The sequence below is a fragment of the Meles meles genome, chromosome 9 (genome assembly GCF_922984935.1).
Source record: "Meles meles chromosome 9, mMelMel3.1 paternal haplotype, whole genome shotgun sequence".
Classification (NCBI taxonomy): Eukaryota; Metazoa; Chordata; class Mammalia; order Carnivora; family Mustelidae; genus Meles; species Meles meles.
The window spans coordinates 8,627,402-8,649,910 of NC_060074.1; the positions used below are offsets into that span (position 1 = coordinate 8,627,402).

Consider the following 22,509-nt stretch of genomic DNA (forward strand, 5'->3'; position numbering starts at 1 on the left):
TCAAGCAAACAAACAGCTCAGAATGGATGTGATGGACTTTTGAAACATAACCCCGTGCCTTAGGCACCATTTTTAAAACCCTTTAAAAACAACTCAGTCTCTGCTTTGAAGTAAAGCCTACGTGGGCTTGTATCTAAGCAAATGTTTGGGCCATTCAGGCTGATTCCCTGTTATTCCAAAAAGTGAGTGTATACGGACAGTCATCTATTGTCCTGGGGGCACACCTCTACATCACGCGTCATGAGCGTATTCCTACTTGGAGGCAGATACGATCTATTCAATACATATTCAACATAAAGGCACATGGTTCTCTGAAATAACTGAAACCCTGAAACACCTTTAGTCACCACAGTCGGTAGAACACATTACATGTGTGCCTGTGCAAAGGTATATACACTTACACGTACACATTTCAAACACGACAACGTGAGCGATTTCTACCATTATTTTACTGTAGATAGATGTAAGAACACCAGGCTTTTCTTTTTGTTTGATGAGCCGTCATCATGCTACTATTTTCAATTCTTTATATGAAAACAATTTTAATAAAAATTTCCCTGTTGCTTCCTCTCATTTACATGATTTTATTTCAAAGCATACCACATTCATTTTTATAAGAAAAAAATAACATAAACTATGGTACTGAAAGCATTTCATTTGATAGGAACATAGGAATAAACACAACTATTCAATTAACTCAAAGTGCTAATGACAGTATAGTCTGATTTTTGTACACTATGAAATAAAATATTCATCTTTGATAAAAGTATTTATTTAGATTTAGTTCCTCTTTCCAGATTATCTTGTTTTTCTGTTTGATATTTTCATAAAGTACTACTGTATTTCATATTTCCAAATTCCAAATCTCTTAATTTTTACAAGCTTGAAGACAACGAGGTGGAGGACAAGGCTTAACTGTTGAGATGGAAAACTCCATAATGTACAGAAAAGTCAACGGCTTTGCTTTCAGCCACACAGCTTACAAGGAGTGATACAGAGTTTGGCTGCTCCTGGCTAGATTCATTTTAAATAGTACATTAGCATACGAAGCATCTAATCTCTGGTATTACCAAATTTTCCTTTCCGACCTTCCGTGCCAGGAGTTTCACATACGCACACCTAAGGAACGAATGTCAGACCCGTGTGTAAAGAAATTGCTCAGAAGGGAAAAGCCAGCCTTTCTGCTTAGTTGTTCCAGTTTGAAGACTGGAACAAAGCGGAACATTTTCCCTCAAGTGTTACAATCACATGTCTGAAGCACATGACGGAAACCAGGGAGCACTATCTGGTGAATGATTTTTTTTTTTTGGTACAAGATATGAAATTGGTTAGAAAAGCTAAATTAGAGAAACGTTATCATGGAGAAAAAAATGAACAATAACTTAACCAAAGAAATCTTCTTGTAAGGGTCAGCAATAACATGCTTTGATCTTGAAGAATCAAAAGCTATCTCCAACAAATACACAGTTTATCTCCGGAGCCTATCATGAAAATGAGTCAGGCAAACAACAGATGAGAAGACAAACAGGGCGCGCACTCTCCTCCACTTCTCTAACTGGAGCAAGACAGAGTGAGGTGAGCGACACAAAAGAGATCGTGCTCTGCACTGTGGCCTGTATGCTTCCTGGGAGTCAGGAAAACATGACAGCTTCCTGACTCGCAAGAATGACAGGCTGAGGACAGGGAAAGACACCAGAGGAAATATGACAACGGGGGAACTTTTTATCACTGTCCAGATATTAACTATATGAGGCAGTGAAAGGAATTGGTCTGATTCTTTAGGCCAGAACACACCAGCGGCAAGTGGAGGCTAGTCTTCTACAGGCCAGCTAATTCACTGCCCCGGTGAGCTGAGGGTCATACACTTTCAGGAGTAAGACGCTGGAGCATGTCACCTGACGCAGACTACACCACTAAGAACTCTTCAGACCAACGTTCATTCATTCTTTCAGCAAATACTTTCTCAGCGTCTGCTGGGGGCTGGGCATGGTGTCACGCACTGGGAGTACACTGGGGTAGAAGACCTAGCTCCTCTCTCAAAGAGTTCACGGTGCAGTGGAAAGGAGGAGGTCACTTCCAGTCCTACGTGAAAATATTTAAGCCGTTCTATTTGTTTAACTGAATTCTGTTTAGGTCTTACACACACTCCCATTCCACAAAGTCCTTTCACCTAAAAAGAGAGCGCATTGGTTGACTGACTGTCGAGAGCAGATCAAGACGGAGGAAGAGAACATCACCAGATATCCTCAGAAATGTTGCCAATCTTTTCTAAGAAGAGCAAAACCAAACAGGAACTACTTCTTGGTTATTAGGTATTTGCCTAATAGTCCATAGACCAGCATTTGTCAGGCGTGTGTTCCTGTCTACTAGAAATCTACAGACATACTCTCAAGTTCTCGGGGAATTTAAAAATTCTGTGTTTTCACACTGACGATCAAAACTGCTAATATTGAGGCAGGCATATGTTAGATAATCTGAATAACATTAATAACTGACTGCTGCCATCTGACTTCAGTTCCCATGTTCGCATTTATAAGACATTGGTGCCAAGTGATCAGAGAGAAACTTCCAAAGTGTTGGTGAGCAGGCTCCGAGGCTGGCGGGGCCTTGATGTTCAGTTTGGTAACAGCAGTCCCTGTCTGCCCTACATGCACAATTCTCTTACCAGTTAAAAAGACAAAACTTCTGTTTTGCAGTACTGATTTGCATAATGACAATGATGAAGTGAGGCAAGGTTACGTATTTATATTGCCACAGGCTGAAGAGAAAATAAAATAAATGGACTTAAAAAGTAAATTATGCATTTATGCTAACTAAACACCAACGATGTTATGACTTATTCCAAGAACAAAAGTTTTATGATAACTTACAAATAGAAAAGGAGGAGTAGAATCATCACAGGGTACATTTAATAATATATTTTTTCTTCAGTATTGCATTTGGGGTATTAAATGAAACAATGAATTAGTAGATAGAAATAAAATTAGGAGTAAATTATTAGATAAAACTAGCTATTTGTTAAGAAAAATGATGACCGCACATTGCCACAGATGCACCTGATGAACCATTAGATACAAAATCAAAATCAGATACAAGTCAAACACAAGTGAATCAAAAAGTACAAATGCATCTTTCTACTGACAATGGTCTCCATATTGGTGATTTGGCTTCTGAAAAACAAAATCTCACGTTAATATCATTAAATTAAATGTTATTTTTTAAAGTTTTCCCGTAACTTATATGTCTTTTGGCTTTAAAGCTCATAAAAGCTGTAAGAAGCTAATGTATATTTTGTATCTGTGCACAGTTATGTTTCATTAAAAGTAATTAAAGTCAACATTATAGATCTGTAATATTTCTTTTCTTTTTAGAATGGAAAATAAGTTTTGGCTCCTAATAATTTTCCATGAGTCCACTCAGTGTCTGAAATAAATATAACAAGCTTGAGAAATACCATGAAAGAACCATATGACTCTGATTAAAGGGACATTTGAAAGTTACATTACTATATTTGTTCAAGTTTACTTTATGTATTTATAGAGTTAGAAGGAATCAGTGGCAGTCCTCTAATTCTTAACGTTATTGCATTCACCTTAATGCAGAAATTCTATTCAATTTTAGTGGTTTATAATGAGGATTTAGATGACATTTTCAAATAACCGTTTATCACTTGACCCTCTCTGCATGGGTATGCTTCTTTCTCTGTGACCTTTAGAATACATTCCAGCACTTCCTCCGTTGGGCTTCCTCACTGGGCCACTCAGTTACAACATAACTCCTTTGTAAACATGAATTTCTTGAGAGCAAAAGCCCTTCCTCCTTCAGTTTTATGTTCCCCAAGTACCTAGCTTTGTGCCGTAGGTACAGCATTAGGAATGCACAATAAAACATAGCAGGGCACAAGATTAGTCAATGCTCAAATAAGAGCTCGCTCCTAACAAATTTCCCTGCCTCCACTCAGCCTCCGGAATGAGCCACCATCTTTGTGTCGTGGCAGAGAAAAAGAATCAGAAAGCTGAAGCATATCATGTGCTAACACAGACCCCGCGAGGGAGGTGCAAGGACAGGTAAGGAGGCAACCTTTCAATAAGAACTCACAACTGCGGCGCTAACAAGTTAACTGTATCGTGACAACCTCAGGAAAAAGTCTCTGGCTCTCGCTGTATCTCAGACCCCCATAATATTTAGATCTTTGTAACTCAGACCCCCATAATGTTTAGATCTTTGTAACTCAGACCCCCATAATGTTTAGATCTTTGTAACTCAGACCCCCATAATGTTTAGATCTTTGTAACTCAGACCCCCATAATATTTAGATCTTTGTAACTCAGACCCCCATAATGTTTAGATCTTTGTAACCACTTCCTCAAGTGCACAGAATTACCCCAGAAGATCAACTCTCGCAGAAGAGCATTTGAGGACAATGAACATGGTCTCGGGGCTGGAATTCCCACAGAAAATACTCTCATTGAAACCAACCTACATTTTTGGTGAAGTTAAAGAAGGGCACATGATCAGAAACAATCAGAAGCAGTAAGGCCTCGAAACCACAAAACTCTCCGGATTGCAGACTGGGCACACATGGTTCCTGTAGACTCAGTTCAGTAACACCTTCAAAAACACATGTTTTAAAAAACTTCCTGAGGGCAATTTTACAAAAAAAACCATGACTTCTCTACTGGTGTAAGGCTAAGACAGGAAGATTCCTATTCATTACTCAGTTGACCATTCATGCTCTGCTGCAGTCACAAGCATGGTCTGAGCTGAAGGCCAGGGCCACGCTGTACAAAGATCAACTTTCCTTTCAACTTCCCATTTGGTTTGGAAATACAGGTCTGCTGTGGATTCCCATGGACAAATAGAAATGGAATCAACCTGGACCCCAAAATACTTACATTGATGCCTGGGGAAAGATGGACTAGACCTAATAATCACATAAGAGGGATTATTCTCAACTCTTAATTCAGTTTTATGACATGTAGATCTTTGCACATAATATGGTGTTGTACAAATACTAACACCAGAAATTTTATTGAATTTGTGCTCATTATATTCTCCAATAAAACACTGTTAAAGGGTTCTTTTCTTAATGAATATATTTGTCTTTGAATGAAATAATAGAACATTTTATTTTGGCTTTTATTTTAATGCCACACATACAAAAAGCTTCTTAGTATGAGTACTGCCTTCCACTGAGAGCCAATAGTAGGATACAGTCACCCACGGGGCGACAGTACCTGCCTGAAGGAGGTAGTGCCGACTCTTGGAGGTTGATTTTCCGAGCCTAGGAAAGAAATCTCTTCTGAGATTTAAAAAAAAAGAAAAGAAAAAGGAGGGGACAACTTCTCAGCATCACATTTACATGACAGTTAGAGGGAGCGGAGATTTAAGTAGTTGGGGAAAGCTAAAGCCATATCCCATTGCAAAGAACCGTAGCCTTTCTACGGCAAAAGAAACACAAGTGGAGTCTCAAGGAAGAGGAAACTACATAGGCACAGGAACTAAATACACTGCTGGCTTTCCCCTGGTTTAGGAGGAACCACAAGTTAAACAGGAGAAACACAACATAAATAGATGCACCCATTTGAATCTCCCAAGGGGAAAAAGAAGGGATATTTCTTTGAAGGGACTGCGCCACCGGCGAGAAGGAATGTACGCAGAGCGACACTGCAGTTGAGGACCCTTGGCTCAGGATGCGAGTATCACACCGTTACCGCTGACACACAATTACTCAGTGGCTCTATTCCACGCATCAATCTTTTATCAAAGACATCACTGAAATATGAGATTAAAGAACCCCAGCGGCCTCCACACCCTGCCTTGGTGGGAATGCCTCTTACGATGCAGTTTTAACCATACAAAACAGAATGTTCTCTTAGACACACAAACTTCCCCATTATGATGCTGTGATAAAGCAAAATGCTCAGCTACCAAAAACTTTTCAGAAAACAGAAGTGCACTGTGACACACAGTCTTTGTAGAGGAACAGCATTATATATCCTGACTTATGTTCCTGCTTCCTTCTGTGCTTGTCATGACGGCATATGCTTTTCATGGTCAAATTCTGTAAATGGTTTTAGAAAGGATAAGCAGAGTTATAAATAAGGTGGAATAAGATAGAAACTTTTTTCAAAACTTATCAAATAATTTCTTACCAATAGATTACCATGTGAGATCTACGTTAAAAGAATGTGCTCAGCTGAAGACCCCAGGTGTCACTAAAAAATAAAAATCCTTACCAATCTTTAGGAGGCTAGAGACTTTTAAGACTCTGAAAAGCAGAGGGAGACAAACCGGAAGAGACTCTTAATCTGGCAGAACAAACTGAGGATTACTGGGGGGTGGGGGTAGGGAGAGGGGGGTGGGGTTATGGACATTGTGAGGGGGTGTGCTGGTGAGTGCTGCGAAGTGCCGAGACCTGGTGATTCACAGACCTGTACCGCTGGGGCTAAAAATACATTATATGTTTATTAAAAAGAATAAGTTAATTTTTAAAAAAGACTCTGAAAAGCAGAAGGAAAAACAAAACAAAACTGAAAGCTACCAACTGCGGCCTGCAGTTTTCCCCTCCGGTAGAATCTATTAAGGTTCTGTCAAATCACTGAAGAATAATGATACTGTTGGATGCCTTGTTCAGGAAGAATAAATCACCCAATATCTCCGATGGTGGAAACTTAAAGATACGTGAAACTGCTGTAAATAATAATGTGGGGTGTAGAGCAAAAGTAGAAACCTTCTTGAATTTCCTCTTTCTTGTTGTTTTTTTTTTCCGTTTGGGGGGTGGGGTACCTTGACAGGAACAGATACTGACTACAGGTGTGTGTGCGTACATGCGTGTGTGCGTGTGTGTGTGTGTGTGTTGGGGCTAGAACTGGTGGGAAAGAAAAAAAACAGAGTTCTCCTTATTTTGTGGTTAGCAAAAGAGGAGAGATTTGTTTTTGCTCTGTCTTGTTTTGCCGTCTGGAATCTCTAAGATCTCTTGGGGACAACTGAGGAGTTCACGTCTGCGATATCACTAACTGAAACTTCTTACATGAGACTCTCTAGTGGACCATGCATTACTGAGCTGATGCCGTAATATACAAGTATGCAAAAACCAATTTTTATAATTTCTTGTGATTGAGAACAGCACACTTGTAAGGTTGAGAAAAGCACTGAGACTTGGGTTAGATGTTAACTAATGTAAAATGGATTTTTGTGTAGCCAGTGTTTGTAGTCATACTTGAAATTACATGTAACCTTAGCCTTTAGAAACTTGAAGGTAATGATAATTTTAAAGCTATGAGAGACTGACAGGAGATGGGGAGTGGGCAAAATGGTGAGAGGGGTTCATAACGTACAAGCTTCCAGCTATAAAATGAGTAAGTCATGGGGAATGTAATATACAGCATGGCAACTGTACTTAATAATACTGTACTGTATATTTGGAAGTTGCTAAGAAAGATCCTAAAAGTTCCCGTCATAAGAAAAAAAAATCCTGTAACAGTGTGTGTGGTGATGGATCTTAACTAGATGTGACGATCATTTCACAATACATACAAATACTGAATCACTGTGTTATATGCCGGAAACTAACATAATGTTGTATATCAACTGTACCTCAACAAAATACAAGATAGGAGAGACTAAGAACATAATAAGAAGAATTGGTAATTTATTTTCAAATCAAGAAAAACATCTCTATTTATATCTATGTATAGACTGTATGCAAAGTACTATTCTTGGTATTTAAAAACAGTGAGGAGGAGACGTAATGAGTTGAATAAGATCCATATTTCTAAGGAACTTATAATCTAGTTGGAAAATAAACCATAAGGACTTGAAAAGTCAAATTATAGCACCAAAGTCATATAACCAAAATAGTATAAACAACACTGTGATACACCACATAATTAATTATCAGTTAGTGTCTAGAATAGAAATTCTACCTGGATGTGTCACTGGAATTAGGTGGAGAGGTTTTAAGATATCAAATGCTTGAGTTTTCCCCCAGACCTCCTGAATTAAATAACCAGACAGGGTGTAGGAGGATTCAGGGGTACAAATTCAGAGAAGGGAGAAGAGGGGGGAGAGACGACCTGACATTTTACACTTTACAAAGTTCCCCAGGTGATCCCGATGCAACGTTTCATACAACTAAGTAGAGTAATATTGGAGAATCACTGCTGTGGGCCAAGATGGGCACCAGTAGACAAATATCTCTACCAGTAAAGGTGGCATATGAACCAAATGAGATTTGAGTTATGTCAAATTTTCAGCAGAAACGCACATCTTTTTCCCTCTCCACTGATGCCTACAAACTTTGAGAACTATTAGGCTAGATCTTGAGAGCAAGAGCTTACCATGCAGCTGAGAGGCTTCAAGGAGGGATAGCCTGCACTGAGTTTTAAAGGAAAGACCTTCTTTGCTAAATGCACAATAGAAAAACTCGCCAAGGAACAGGAACAGCATGTATTCAGGAAAGTAAAACTGGATCTAGGTGATGCCTTGAAGAACTGTTTAGAAGAGAGGGTTCACGCAGGGGAACACTGGACGGTGAAGAGGATCAGATTCCCTCTTTGGGTTCCACTGCGTTTTTATTATGAAAAAATGTGAACCCTGAGCCTAGGATTTTGTAAGTCTCAATTCAGTAAACTCTTTTACTTTTGTTCACTTGAGCTACACTCAAAAACGTTAGCACCTTATTACTTTCATTATAATCTGCCCATCAAGGATGTATTCTTGGCTACTATTTTTTTTTTCATATTTCTTCTTTAAAGAGAGTGGTTCTAGGTTCTTTAGTCAATCTTATTCAATCTTCATACTTAATAGACAAAAGCCAGGACTACAATGACCTGGTTGTTGATGACAAAGTCCTGGTGCACAAGATGCCTTTGTTCAGACTGCCAGAAAGAAAAAGTAAATTTCTAAGATGATTATCAGTGTTACTGAAGATTTAATAGTTGGGGCTTATGGAACTTTAACCAAATACCAATACTGCAGTTACCTGAGTGAATGATTCCTGGTAAGATCAGGCTGACGCTCCTGTAGAATTTCAAAGATGTTGGGTTGGCGCAGAAAAGCAACAATCTTGTCATTGTAAGCTGAAAAAATCAGAAATTATAAAAATACTTTAAAAAATCTATTAGGTTTATGCACATAAATCCAAACTTAAAAGTCTGGTATTTTTGGGTTAATGTTCCTTGTACTAAAAGTCATAGTTTGGGGCACTATAGATGCTTAAATTCCAATTTGTGTCTACTTGTTATATAACTATTGGACTTAGATCTAGTAGGTGTGGCTTAAGCACTAACTAAACTCATCCGATAAATCACATTTATTATCAAATTGCAGGATGAGATCACTAACAAGATTCTAGATATTGCTAGTTTTTAGCTACTGTTTACCAAAAGCCTCTAAGCAACTGTTAGAAATGGAAAAGTATCTTCTGATAAACTATCAGGCATCCAGAGAGGTGAAGAGGCAGAACAAGAGTTGCCCAAGTACACTAGTGCTCTGAAAACTGAAAATATGGATAAAAGAAATTGAAGATGACACAAATAAATGGAAAAGTATACCATGTCATGGATTGGTAGTCTTGACATTGTTATATGTACATACTCAACACAGAACTCTACAGATTCAACAAAATGCCTATCAAAACACCAACATTTTTTACAGAACTAGAACAATCTTAAAATTTGTATAGAACCACAAAAGGCCCATAATAGCCAAAGCAATCTTGAGAAAGAACAACAAAGCTAGAGATATCACAATCCCAGACATAAAACTAAATCACAAAGCTATGTAGTTAAAACAGTGCAGTATAGGCACAAAAATAGACATACAGATCAACAGGACAGAGAGCCCAGAAACATAGCCATGTTTACATGGTTACTTAATCTACAATAAAGGAGGCAAGAATGTACAATAGAGAAAAAACAGTCTCTTCAATGAATGGTGCTAGGAAAACTGGGCAGCTACCTGAAAAAGAATGAAACTGGCCCACTTTCTTACACTGTATACAAAAGTAAACTCAAAATGGATTAAAGACCTAAACGTAAAACCTAAAACTATAAAACTCCTAAAAGAAAACATGGACACTAATTTTCTGGACGTTGGTCTTAGCCACATTTTTCTGATGTGTGTCCTCAGGAAGGAAAACAAATGCAAAACAAACTATTGGGGCTACATCAAACTAAAAAGCTTTTGCACAGCAAAGGGAACATCAACAAAATGAAAAGACAGTATACTGAGTAGAAGAACACATTTGCAAATCATATATCCAATAAGAGATTAATGTCTAAAATATATAAAGAACTCATTCAACTCAACAACAAAAATCAAATAATCCCATTGAAAAATGGGCAGATGACCTGAATAGATATTTTTCCAAGAAAGACATAAAGATAGCCAACAGACACTTAAAAAGATGCTCAACATCACTAATCATCAGAGAAATCCAAATCAAAACCACAGTGAGACATCATCTCACACCTCTTAGAATGGCTAGTGTCAAAAAGACAAGAAATAACAAGTGTTGGCAAAGATGTGGAGAAAAAGAAACCCTTCTTTACTCTTGGTGAGAATGTACATTGGTGCAGCCGTTATGAAAAACAGTATGGAGGATCCTCAAAAATTAAAAATAGATATATCACATGCTCTAGTAATTCCACTAGTAGATATTTACCCAAAGAAAACATTTTAAAAAACGTACACACCCCTCTGTTCATTGCAGCATTATTTACAGTAGCCAAAATGGGAAGCAACATAAGTGTCCATCAAGAGATGGATAAAGATGGGATTCTGTATATAATTCTATATTTAATAGAATGTTACCCTGCAATAAAAAAGAATGAAATGGTTTTTGTCCTCTACCAAAACGTAGAGGACAAACTATTCATAAATTTTATGTGGAAATCAATGCCATTAAGCCACATGTAGGTATTCACCAAGCCAACAACAGCAACAGCTACAGCACAACTGGCGTTATTAACTAAGTGTGTAACGTTGAAAGAAAACTGTGTCTTTGTCAAGTCTAGCTAATGTCTGCAGAAATTTAAAAACAGTTCATTACAATCCATTAAGAGCTCTAATAATTAATTTTTTATCAAGAAAAATAATTTGTTTCCTTAAGATTATTCATCTTGATCATATCTGTTTCTAATCAGAAATATAGATGTATTTAAGCCACAGAACTAAATGTCTGGATTCTCAAACATCAGTGATCCTAGTTCAGGCAACACTCTTGTGTTCATAAATATGTCAAGGAATACGCCTTACTTAAACTAACAAATGATCAAACAAAAGAAATAGAATGCTCTAAACATTTTCCAGTTCAAATTTCAGCTACATCATGCTGCCTATGAATACATATTTTAGTTAAATGTGAATAAAATTTAAAAGATACTATCTGCTCATAGAATCTCCCTGTAAGCTTGAAGTGGATTCTTTTTTCTTTTTTTTTTTTTAAATATTTTATTTATTTATTTGACAGAGAGAGATCACAAGTAGGCAGAGAGACAGGCAGAGAGAGTGAGAGGGAAGCAGGCTCCCTGCCGAGCAGAGAGCCCGATGCGGGACTCGATCCCAGGACCCTGAGATCATGACCTGAGCCGAAGGCAGCGGCTTAAACCACTGAGCCACCCAGGCGCCCTTGAAGTGGATTCTAACAGTACATTTCATCATATATAAATAATGAAAACACTTAAAAAATTTTTTTAGAAAACGCTTTTATAACTAAAATTTTGTCAGTGGGTTTTTACATTCCATCCACAATCAGAGACTGGATAACTTTTTGAGCAACTATTTTAAAAGATTTTAAAATTCTCTGTGCAGTATTTAATATCCTATTAGTAAACGGCATAACAAAACAGACTACTGGACTTAGATCCAAGATTTCTTCTTGTCCAGTGTTTGCCAAACTAGTTAAGTAATGCCACGGGCATTACTTTATATTTCATATTAAAGTTTTCCTTAAAGAAGTGAAAATTTTAAGGTAAAACACACCAATGGACGGCTACTCGAATTTAAGATGAAGCAGGGAGCCCACAGAGCCTCCTGCCGTCTGTCTACTCCACCTGCCTGAGGGCTCCAGGTGTGAGTGAAACTGATCTACTTCAACCTCATCACGTGACTAATAACTCAAGTTGTTCTTTAGGTCTACTTGCCCCAATTCATTTATTTTTATTTTACAATTTTGGAGTCTCTTCCTGCCTTATATTTGCCACAGATACCTATAGCTCTCTACCAAAACCTTAAGAATGTGTCCCCACTGCTTTCTTATCGTGAGGCTGCTCTAGGTTCACACACAAATATATTTAAGTTCGGTCCCAAGCATTAGATATATTCTAAGTATATGCTTGCCCATTGCCTAATTTGAAATGACCACATAATATATTTGCCTTAATAGCTTATCTTTCTTTCAGCTCAGCTATCTAATATAATAGCTCTACGAAGAAAAGGTAGAGTAATATAAAAAATCTCATCCCACAGGATCTTATATGACATGAGTGCTTTGCGATTCAAATCAGTTTCTTAGGAATAATGAAACAGTTCTCAGTACAGGGCAAAGGAGCAGGCGGACAGAATGCATGATTCACACTGATATGAAAAGCGAAGATAAAGATTTCTAGAAAGCGATGACGTACCCACTGGAACCATGTCCTGGTACTGCGGCCTACTGACTGTATTGAACGTACTCGATGGCCTGGGAAGAACCGGTGGTCCTGTATGTCGAGAATCTTCTCCTACCTGCAAACAGAAGCATCATTTATGGTCTGCACCAAGACCCAGATGGTTTAAATCAGCACACGGAGCCTCGTTGTTCAAAATACCTGACAACGAGCATTAAGTGTCAACTGACCAGAAACAAGGCCACCTGAGGAGCCAACACAGGGCTCCCAAGAGCTCTGCTTTAGTGGCTGAACTGGAGGGACAGGTTGGGATGTCCATGTCCTTGAGAGGGGCTGGGGCAGTGACTACCAGGTGGTACAGACATAGTTCGTATGTGTATAATCACTGGGGTCATAGAAGCTCAACAGCAGACCTGTTCACCAGGAATAACCTCTGCCTTGACAGAACCCAAACCTGCAACAATACATCGGAGAGGGAACCTAGGAAGCACCAGGACCCGGTTATCCCTTCTTCTGGCCAAGGCAGGTCCGGGAATTCCCTGCGCAGCAGAGGCCACACTGACTTCGTGTGGGGTACTGAGGCAGCATATGATCTCCTCAGAAGCAATCTCACATGCCTATTAGAGCACCCGGTACAACAGCTCTTTCTGGTTTGAACCTCCCACACCAGGGAGCTAATCGCAGCAGGTGTGAGAGAGCTAAATAGGGTTGCCCCAACCTGAATTATTCATTGTACCTATTACAGATTCAGAAACCCGTACATACAAGTCGATCAGCAAAAATGCCCTTTCAAGTCTTCTCAGCAAGCTCTAGCATTGCTTTAGCTTCCGTTTTAGCACTGCCCTCCCCATGTTACAGAAGGCTTTCAGACAACAGCAGAAAGGACGCATCAGACAGTAAGAGGGGGGAAAGGGGCGAAATAACATAGTGGATTTAAAAATTGGTACTTTTAAAATAATCAACTTCTACTCCAACTCATTAAAAATTCACAACCATTTTATCACATTTTATCTGTGAGGTGTTTGGTGAGGGTTTTTCTGAAGGCCCTAAAACTAAAAATACCGCTCCCACTCCACGCTGATGGCTTGTCCCTCAAGAATACAATCCCTCACTCTTCACAATGTAGTTCAAACAGCCCCTGCTCGGTGAAGTCTTCTCTTCTGTTCATGCTGACTTGAAATGCACCTGCTCTGAGCTCCCACAGCACCCGATACCCATCGGTGAAGCAGCTGCCATTCCTATAAAGTGTCTTCGTTCATGTTTTTATTCATTTGTATTACAGTTAGTTTCACATATTTGCTCCTTAGTAAGAACAAGGAACACGTGTTCTTTGTGTCCTTCACACCAGCCACTCCGTCTCTGCACTGCCAGGGGTGGTAAGAATGACTCTGGTGGATGGAAGATGAATCGACACTTCCACCACCTGTGACATTTGCTAAACGGGGATAAGAGAGTGGACAGAAGACTCCTGTGTGTGACTAGAAGTTTCTCGCTCTGCTTCTCTTGAATTATTGGCTTTGAAGAATAAACTCAGCCCCTCACAGAGGAGACTCCATCGTTAACCACACCTTGTTTGTCAGTCACAGAACTTGCCATTTTAATACATGAACATATTCTTTCCCTCCTGCGAGTATGTGGCTATGCATCATTTCCCAGAACAGACAAACGTCTTCTCTTCAACACCTCACTTCCTCGAACCAGACCGTCCGAGGGGGGCAAGGCCAGATAAGCGTGGGGAGCACGGCAGGCTACGCCAGAAAGCACATTCCGGTCAATGGTCTCACTTAAAATCGAACGGGTATTTCAGGATCCCTCTACCACAACAGGCTATTACTAGACTACGAAAAGAACTCGAGGGCAGAAGCAGAATTGAAAGAAAAAAGAGGGTAGCTGTTGATCTTATGCAGAGTCCCGACTGGACCCAGCCGCCAGCTCCGTACTGTGAAGTCAAGATAAGGCAAGTGGCTAAAGTGCACAGGCCTGGTGATAAAGTCAGGCAGGGCCCTGATTATGGTACTTATCACACACAAGGTCCAAAGGTGAGAGGTCTGTTCTGCTTTTAAGATGAACGCTGTTCCTATCATCCAGTTCAGCACTAATGGTTCCCATGGCAGCAAAGTAAAGATTTATTAACTACTCATAAAACATAAATATTTCTGTGCATACCTCATCCTGCAATAGACTCATATATCACTTTTATATGAGGTTCTCAAGTATCCTCTTCTCCATCTGCACTTACAGTCAGCAAACACACAAGCATGTAAATCATGAGGGGAAATTCCAAGAGTAGACTTTTGATGAATCAAATCCAGTTATTTGTCACGTTCATAATTTTTCTTATGAGAGGCTACAAAAATATCTGACCTACAGTATAATACTGAAAATATAATATGCACATAGACATGGAAAAGGCATGCTGGAAAAGAATCTTAATTTTTTTTTGCTTGAGCAAAATGTATACCAAGTAATGATAAACATTCAAGGCATATAGCCAGTATTAAAGAGGAAAAAAGTCGACTTAGAACATTCCTTTTATTTAAGCTACCAAAGAAAAAAGAAAACAGGAAGTAATTATTTCGTTTTTCTTTTCTTTTCTTTGGTTAAACTATTCAAGAGCCCCCACGTGGTTACCACAGGTCACTGCAAGCCAGCAAAGTTCAAGCGAGGTAGGGCTGTTCGTAATTCCTAATTCTGCTCAATTTCTCTGGGTTCTTAGAGTTCATGAATCAACCCTCAGGTATATGGTGACTTTAAAGAATTAGTGAGGACCAATGCCATAGCATTGGCTGAAGATTTTAATTCAACCCAGCAACCCTCCCTTAAAAAATCTCCCTGCCTGTAACTGAAATTCAGTGCACTAAATGTTACATCTTGGGCCTTCTGCAGTCCGTAGTCGGGACGACCGGGTGTTCACGCCCTTGTGGGACACGAGCCTCCCTCAAACTTTGTTACGATTCGGTACACCACCCGGCTGACGTATTTTTGTCCTACGAAGCTGCCCTTAGGTATGCAAAAGGGTTTACCATCATCCTTTCTGGAACATTTTGTGACACTGAGAATTTTCTCTCACCATTTTCTGAATGTAAAAAAATTCCCCACATTCTTTCATCTTTCCTCCTAGATCAGTCTTCTAAAATTTGTAAATAAGGCTCCGCATATTTCCAGAGAAGCCCTGTGAACATTCCAACACTTTCCAGTCTCCAAATGATAATCTCTAAAGCAAACTAGGGAAACAAGACAAGGCAATAATAAAAAGCCAGCCCATTTCCACAGCGGCCGCGGGCCGCGGCCTCCACGAAGCGCTTCCCCAGGCCGGGGCGCGGGACTCACCTCGCCTGCGCTGTGGCTGCGTTGCCTGGTCAGGTGCTGCCGGTGGACCAGCGCGCTCGTGGGTCTGCTGCTCTGCAGCGGGAGCCGGGGGTCGATAAAAGTGGTGGTGCGGGAGTTGTGGTCGACAAAAAATGCCTAGGAAACAATCCCTCAGTCAGTGTCAATTCGTGCCCACACTTGTCTTCACTCACCTATCGCTGCACACGCTCAGGAAAAGACCGGCTTTCGAGTAATGAACTTAGCTCCATTTTCTCATAATTTTAATCTCTGGGGAGCATTACTCCTGGTTTTAGGAAACACTCGAAGAGGCAGTCATCAAAGATAGGATCTTAGAAAGGAGCCATATGAAAGGATGCTGGGGCTTCTCTTAACTGGTGCTCTTCAAGCTCTTACTGCTATGGGTGGTTATAAGGAAGTTTTTATCAGCTGACACTTCAACATCAGTGAGGTCTCCTACACGGTCGGCCCCCAGACACATTCCCAGGGGAGCGTCTTCTCCATCTGTCCCATCCCAGCCTGATGACCCTCCTACTATTTCAGGGCTTTCTCTTGCACATGTTAGGTAATAATTGTCTTCAGTTGTTCTACATCTCCACAACCTTATTCACTTAACTGGTACCTCAGTACCGAATGTTCTCTCTAAATGCTTTGATTACATCGCTGCTCCAATCCAGAGCTTCCGCTGGATACTCACTATCTCAAAAAAACCATTCTGACCCTTTGGCAGTTTTCCAGGATCTTAAAATCTCCTTCCCATTTGCCTTCCCAGTTTAATTGTTGCTTATACATTCCATACAAATTCTTTCACCTACGATGACTTTGGGCAAGCCAAAAAGTTCTCTGAGCTGTAGATTTCTTATAAAAACATGACTTCCTCATTCATAAAAACATCCCCCCCTCCCACCATACTGTGAAAGGAGGGAGGAATCATGTCTATGGTGTTTACTGCAGAATCCCCCAATGATGTGACGTCATGAATGAGCATAAACCGTTTCCCTCGCTGCTGCAGTAAGGACCATATATAATGCAGAAAAGCCTTTGAAAATCCTTTTTGTTTGTTTAATTTTGAAGCTCTACACCAGTGCTATTTATCGTTATCATTAGAAGACAAAGGGTATAAGTCTTCAAAGTGAAATTCGCTCTAGGGAATAAGGAAGCCCATTATCTCAAGGACAATTAGAAAATGTGAGTTTTCCGTGATCAGATAAAGTTTATTAGGTCATGAAGATAAAAGAGACTATTAGCCGAGCCGGGAGACACATTACCTATTAGTCAAGTGTCAGGGCACATGATGTACGCCAATAACCTAAGCAAAAAGTAACTGACTTCTCAAACTAATGAAGCTCGGGTAACAAAGTACCTTAAAGACTAACAAGGAGAACACCTAGACGAATCCCAGGTGTAGGTGGTTTATTTATGTCTGTTTAAAAAAAATCACCTTTCCATTATGAAACAAAATATTTCTGTATATATATACTCAGGAAACAGGCAAAACAATTTGTAGGTAAGCTCCCAAATAGGAAAAAAATAATTTGTTTGTAAGATAATACCTTTAAGCAGTAGATACACTAGAAAACAAAGCAGAGAAATAGACTGATTGAGAATCCTTGCCAGTCAGTCCATCCTTCCTTCCTTCCTTCCTTCCTTCCTTCCTATTTGTTTAATTTAATTTAATTTATTATTATTATTTTTATTAATATGTTCTCTTAGCCAGCATATAGTACTGTATGCTGGCTAGTCCCTTCTTTCAATATCTGATTTCCAGGGGCGCCTGGGTGGCTCAGTGGGTTAAAGCCTCTGCCTTCTGCTCAGGTCATGGTTCCAGGGTCCTGGGATCCAGCCCGTATCAGGCTCTCTGCTCAGCAGGGAGCCTGCTTCCTTTCCTCTTTCTCTGGCTGCGTCTCCGCCTACCTGTGATTGCTGTCGGTCAAATAAATAAATAAAATCTTAAAAAAAAATCTGATTTCCAGATACAAAGACTGAATTAAGTAGAAATTTTGTAGGACATGATGCCATCAGTCTCACGTCCCTGGGTAATGCTCCCTTTTTCCTAACATGTCAGGTGGAATCCATCTTCTCTGAACTTATAAAAAAAATAAATAAATAAAACCCCTAAAAAAAAGAAAACACCAATGATAAACTCTACATAGTCCTAAATTGGCAGATTCTGGTCCCAAATGTGACACTGATTCCCGTCTGATTCGGACTTCTAATACACTTATACATCATTCCTGCCACACCTTTCAAATGTTATGCAACAGAAATTAATTTATTTTTACAAATGGGCATTTCAAAGTAATAGATATAATCGGCCAGATATCTTTATGAAATTAAGATTAAGTTTTTATTGGTAAAACAATAATATAAGCTATGTTTTTTAAGGGAAAAATACAAAGAGCACGAAAATAGAATTGCCTATTTACTCTACCTAATTTCTCAGGAATGTTTTGAAGGGATAGGTAACCATTTAGAAGTAACAATGATGCACTTGTAATTATAAGGACAAATGGGTGTGTACATCTAGGTCAGCTGTGATTTACATGCAGTGTCATAGTATCATTTGATGTTAAGAGGCTTGTCTAAAACCAATTCTCGAAAGAATGATACTGTAAACGCCTTGAGGGAAAGGACTCTTTCTTACCACCCTGTTATCCCCGATAGCTTTTGGGAGTGCATCTGGGGGAAAGATGGCGCCTTAGTAAATAATGAAACTCAAATTCTAGTATCTTGTCTAAAGCACAGAGACAACTCACAACAAACTAATCAAGTAATAGAAGTCACGTTCTTTTACATAAGCCTAGAAATACTTAAAGCTCTTTAAAAAATAAATAAGGGGTGTGTGTGTGTGTGTGTGTGTGTGTGTGTATTAGGTAAAAAGCATGGAGAGTTAAAAACTATAAAACCACAGATAGGATAGAAGTTTTTAAAACACCCCACTGTAGACACGAATTAATTACCAAGTTAAAACTTGAGAAGTGGGAGGCAAAGTAGTGGGTACGCGGCTGGGATCCCAAAAAAGCCGAGGCTGCTTCTGAGAGCCAGCTCCGCCCCTTACCAGGGACTTAACCTTGAGCAAACGACTTAGCTTTTTTAAACCACAGTTTCTTTTCTGTGAAATGGGGATAACACCAACATCTAAGGAAGATTAAATGAGACGGTTCTTATAAACTTTTTTAACATAGTGCCTATGACCTCTTAAATGTTACTATTATTAGGACTAATAATAAGTTCTAACGTCGAAGACGTTTTTCCCAGGATCGCAATGCTTCTTGCTACATTCCATACACAAGGCTCAAAAAAACGGAGAACTAGGGAAACTAGATTTCCTGAGCTCTTCATAAGTGTATGTGGCCCAGACCAAGTTATGGTCAATGAGATGTAAACGAGTGTCATGTGATACTTCCGGAAAACCTCCTTACAGGGAGATTTTTACAAGGTCAAGCCTTCCCCTGTCCTTCATATTTTCTGCTCCCTGAGATAAAGAGGAAATTCATGGAGCTCCGGCAGCCATACAGAACCATAAGAATGAAAGAAAGCTGAGCAAAAATCAGAAGAGGCCAAGGCTCTTACACCTTAAAAGCCCCAGACTGCCTACCTCTGATTCCTTTACGTGAGTGAATAAAATCTTGTATGTTAAACTTTGTATGGGTCTCTGTCACAAGGCAGCCAGAACAAATCCTAACTTATACACCGAAGTCTCTGGGATGCAGAAGAAATATGGCCTTTCTAAAATTCAAAGCCTAGAAGAACACATAAACCAGCAACCACCATTATAAATAAAGATTTGCATTATTTGGTAAATAATGACATCTCATTGTTGTTCACCTTCCATATAGTTGGGTAACAGTTCTGATTTAAGTGAGATGTATAGTTGGGAAGGAATAAAGCTGGGATTTGAACTTATCTTTCTGACTCTAAAGCCCAATGAGTAGTACCTCTTTCCCCTCGGTCTCCTTCTCATATACCTTTTTGTTTCCATTCCATTTTGTTTCCATTCCATTCCATTCTGCTTTCTGCTCCCTATCTCTTCCTTTTCATGTTCCTCCCACTCCCCTCATACCTTACATTGTAGGTGATTTGGAAAGCATTTAAATATTTATTGAATTAGGCTGGCAATAAGAGCCACTCACAGTGAACAACGTTTCACCACTGAAAAAGGCTGCGACTAATGTCAGACAGCAAACTTTAATACTCTCCACAGTTAGCATCGCTGGCCAGATGCAGGCATGGCTGTGGGTGGGGAATAGGTGCTATTTGTATCCCACAAGCGGTTCAATTTCAGAGTCAAATAGAATGTGCATATTGTTGACATGTGTTTTTTAAGTCTGCCAAGTACTTTGGGAGAAAGGTCTTGATTAAGACCGCTATCAAAATCCTATCACTAGAGCACTAACAGAATGTAGTGCAAAGAAACAATTACTTGGCATGCATTTTGCCTTTGCCCCACCCACTGTGTGACCATGAACGGGTTTCCTTGGTTTATCCCCATAAAGGGGACCACTCAGGTCACAGCTGAGTTGTGAAAAATGTATCCTACTTTAAAGTGGAGAGAAAAGCATGGAAAAACTACTGTGCAAAATTTAGGTTTGCCATTTCTATTTCTGACACACAAATCAATTATGTCAGAAAAGTGGATCACTTTCCCACAGGATATCCTAAGTAGTTCAAGCCAGTAATGCAGTTGACCTAGTACTTTTTTTTTTTTTAAGGTGGGTCATTTTTTTATGTCACCATCTTAAATAACCTGTCTTTATTTATGGAAGCACTTAACATGTATTAGTAAATTCTGTGTGGGTAAATAGTATGTTGAGAATGTAGACTATAGGAAAAAAAATCAATTGTATCAAAAAATGGGTCTTTTTCAGATTAGCCATAGCAAGGCAAATTTTGACCAACATAGATTCCCTCCTGTTAAGCTTATTAAGGAAATTGACTCAAGCTTCACAGTGCTGAACCAACTAAGACTAACAACACAGTCAAAAACTGAAAGGAATGCAAATACACAAACTCAAATCTCAATTGAAAAACTTCTTCCCTTTCATTGCTTCAGGGCATGGTCGAGTCAGGAAATATGGGCTGGTTGGAGCCAAGTGGTATTTTAGTGAGGCCAAACAAAATATGCTTCTCTCTTTACACAATTCTTTTTTATTTTTTTTTAAGCTTCTATTATTTTAAGAAAAGAAAAAGCCATCAGTATTTGAGAAGAAATACCAACCTCAGGCTCAACAAATCTAAGTCACAGAAGTTTGAAATTGTTTCCAGTTAACATTCTGCCAAACCAGGAATCCATATTAAAAGACCATGTAAACAAAAAAAAACAAGCACTTGTAACTATGCTACCCAGAGAAGATCACTCTTCTATCTTCTTCAAAGAGCTGTGGAGAAAGCAGGCAGTTCAAGATGGTGGCCCAGGAAGACCCTGGACTCACTTCCTCCCCAAGACACAACAAATCTTCAGCTACATATGAAACAATTCCTTCTGAAAAGAACTTGAGAACTAGCTGAACAGCTACTCCACAGCAAAGAATTCCACCCACCAGTGTAGCAACCACTGAGTGGGGGTTCACAATGGAACTCCTTGATGAGGAGTTTTTGCCTGACATCAGGTACCCCAGCCCTTGGAACCTGCACTGGAGAGACAAGGTCCCAAAACATCTGGCTTGGAAAACCAACAAGACACATCCAGAGGAACCATAGGGCTGTAGGGAACAGAGATTCTGCTCTTAAAGGGCTTGTGTGCAGGCTCACTCGCCCTGGGATCCAGCACAAAAATAGCAGTTTGGAAAGAGCCTAGACCATATGTGAAGAAATTCATTTATTAATCTCAGAGCATCTGCTAGAGGGCAAAATCCTGTCCAATCAGAAGACACAGAATGACTGAATGGATAAAAACACAAGACCTATCTATATGTTGTCTACAAAGGACTCACCTTAGATGTAAGGGCACACACAGACTGAAAGTGAAAGGATGAAAAAGGATACAAACAAACCAAAAGAAAGCTGAAGTAGCTATATTTACATTGAACAAAACAGACTTCAAAATAAAAATTGTAATAAAAAACAAAGATGGACATTACATAATGACAGAGGGGTCAATCCAAGAAGATATAACATTTGTAAATATCAACATAGGTGTACCTAAAACAAATATTAATAGACCTAAAGGGAGAAACTGACAGCAATACAGTCCTACTAGGAGGCTTTAATACCTGAGTTACATCAATGGGTAGATCATCCAGAAAGAAAATTGATAAGGAAATATTGGCCTTATATGACACAATAGACAAGATGAACGTAACAGATGTGCATATAAAATTCTATCCCAAAGTAGCAGAATACACAGTCTTCACAAGTGCACAAGGAATATTCTCCAGGCTAGATCATATGTTAGGCCACAAAACAATTTTCAATAAATTTAAGAAGACTGAAATCATATCAAGCATCAATAGTATGAAGCTAGATGTCAATTACAAGAAAAATGGGAGAATCACAAATACGTGGAGATTAAACAACATGCTACTTAACAACCAATAGGTCACTGAAGAAATCAAACGGAAAATTTAAA

The 22,509-nt window shown here is 39.3% G+C and overlaps 1 protein-coding gene and 1 non-coding gene across 2 annotated transcripts in view; one reads left to right on the plus strand and one right to left on the minus strand.

The window, feature by feature from the left end:
- Positions 1-22,509, minus strand: part of HECW2 (HECT, C2 and WW domain containing E3 ubiquitin protein ligase 2) — a 307,281-nt gene that overhangs the window by 53,963 nt on the left and 230,809 nt on the right. The window contains 3 exon segments of the mRNA XM_046019114.1: positions 8,987-9,083; positions 12,630-12,732; positions 15,945-16,079. Of these exon segments, the coding sequence (XP_045875070.1) occupies positions 8,987-9,083; positions 12,630-12,732; positions 15,945-16,079 (335 nt within the window).
- Positions 15,489-15,591, plus strand: LOC123951298. Its single transcript, XR_006820440.1, has one exon. It is a non-coding gene; the product is annotated as a small nucleolar RNA U13 (small nucleolar RNA).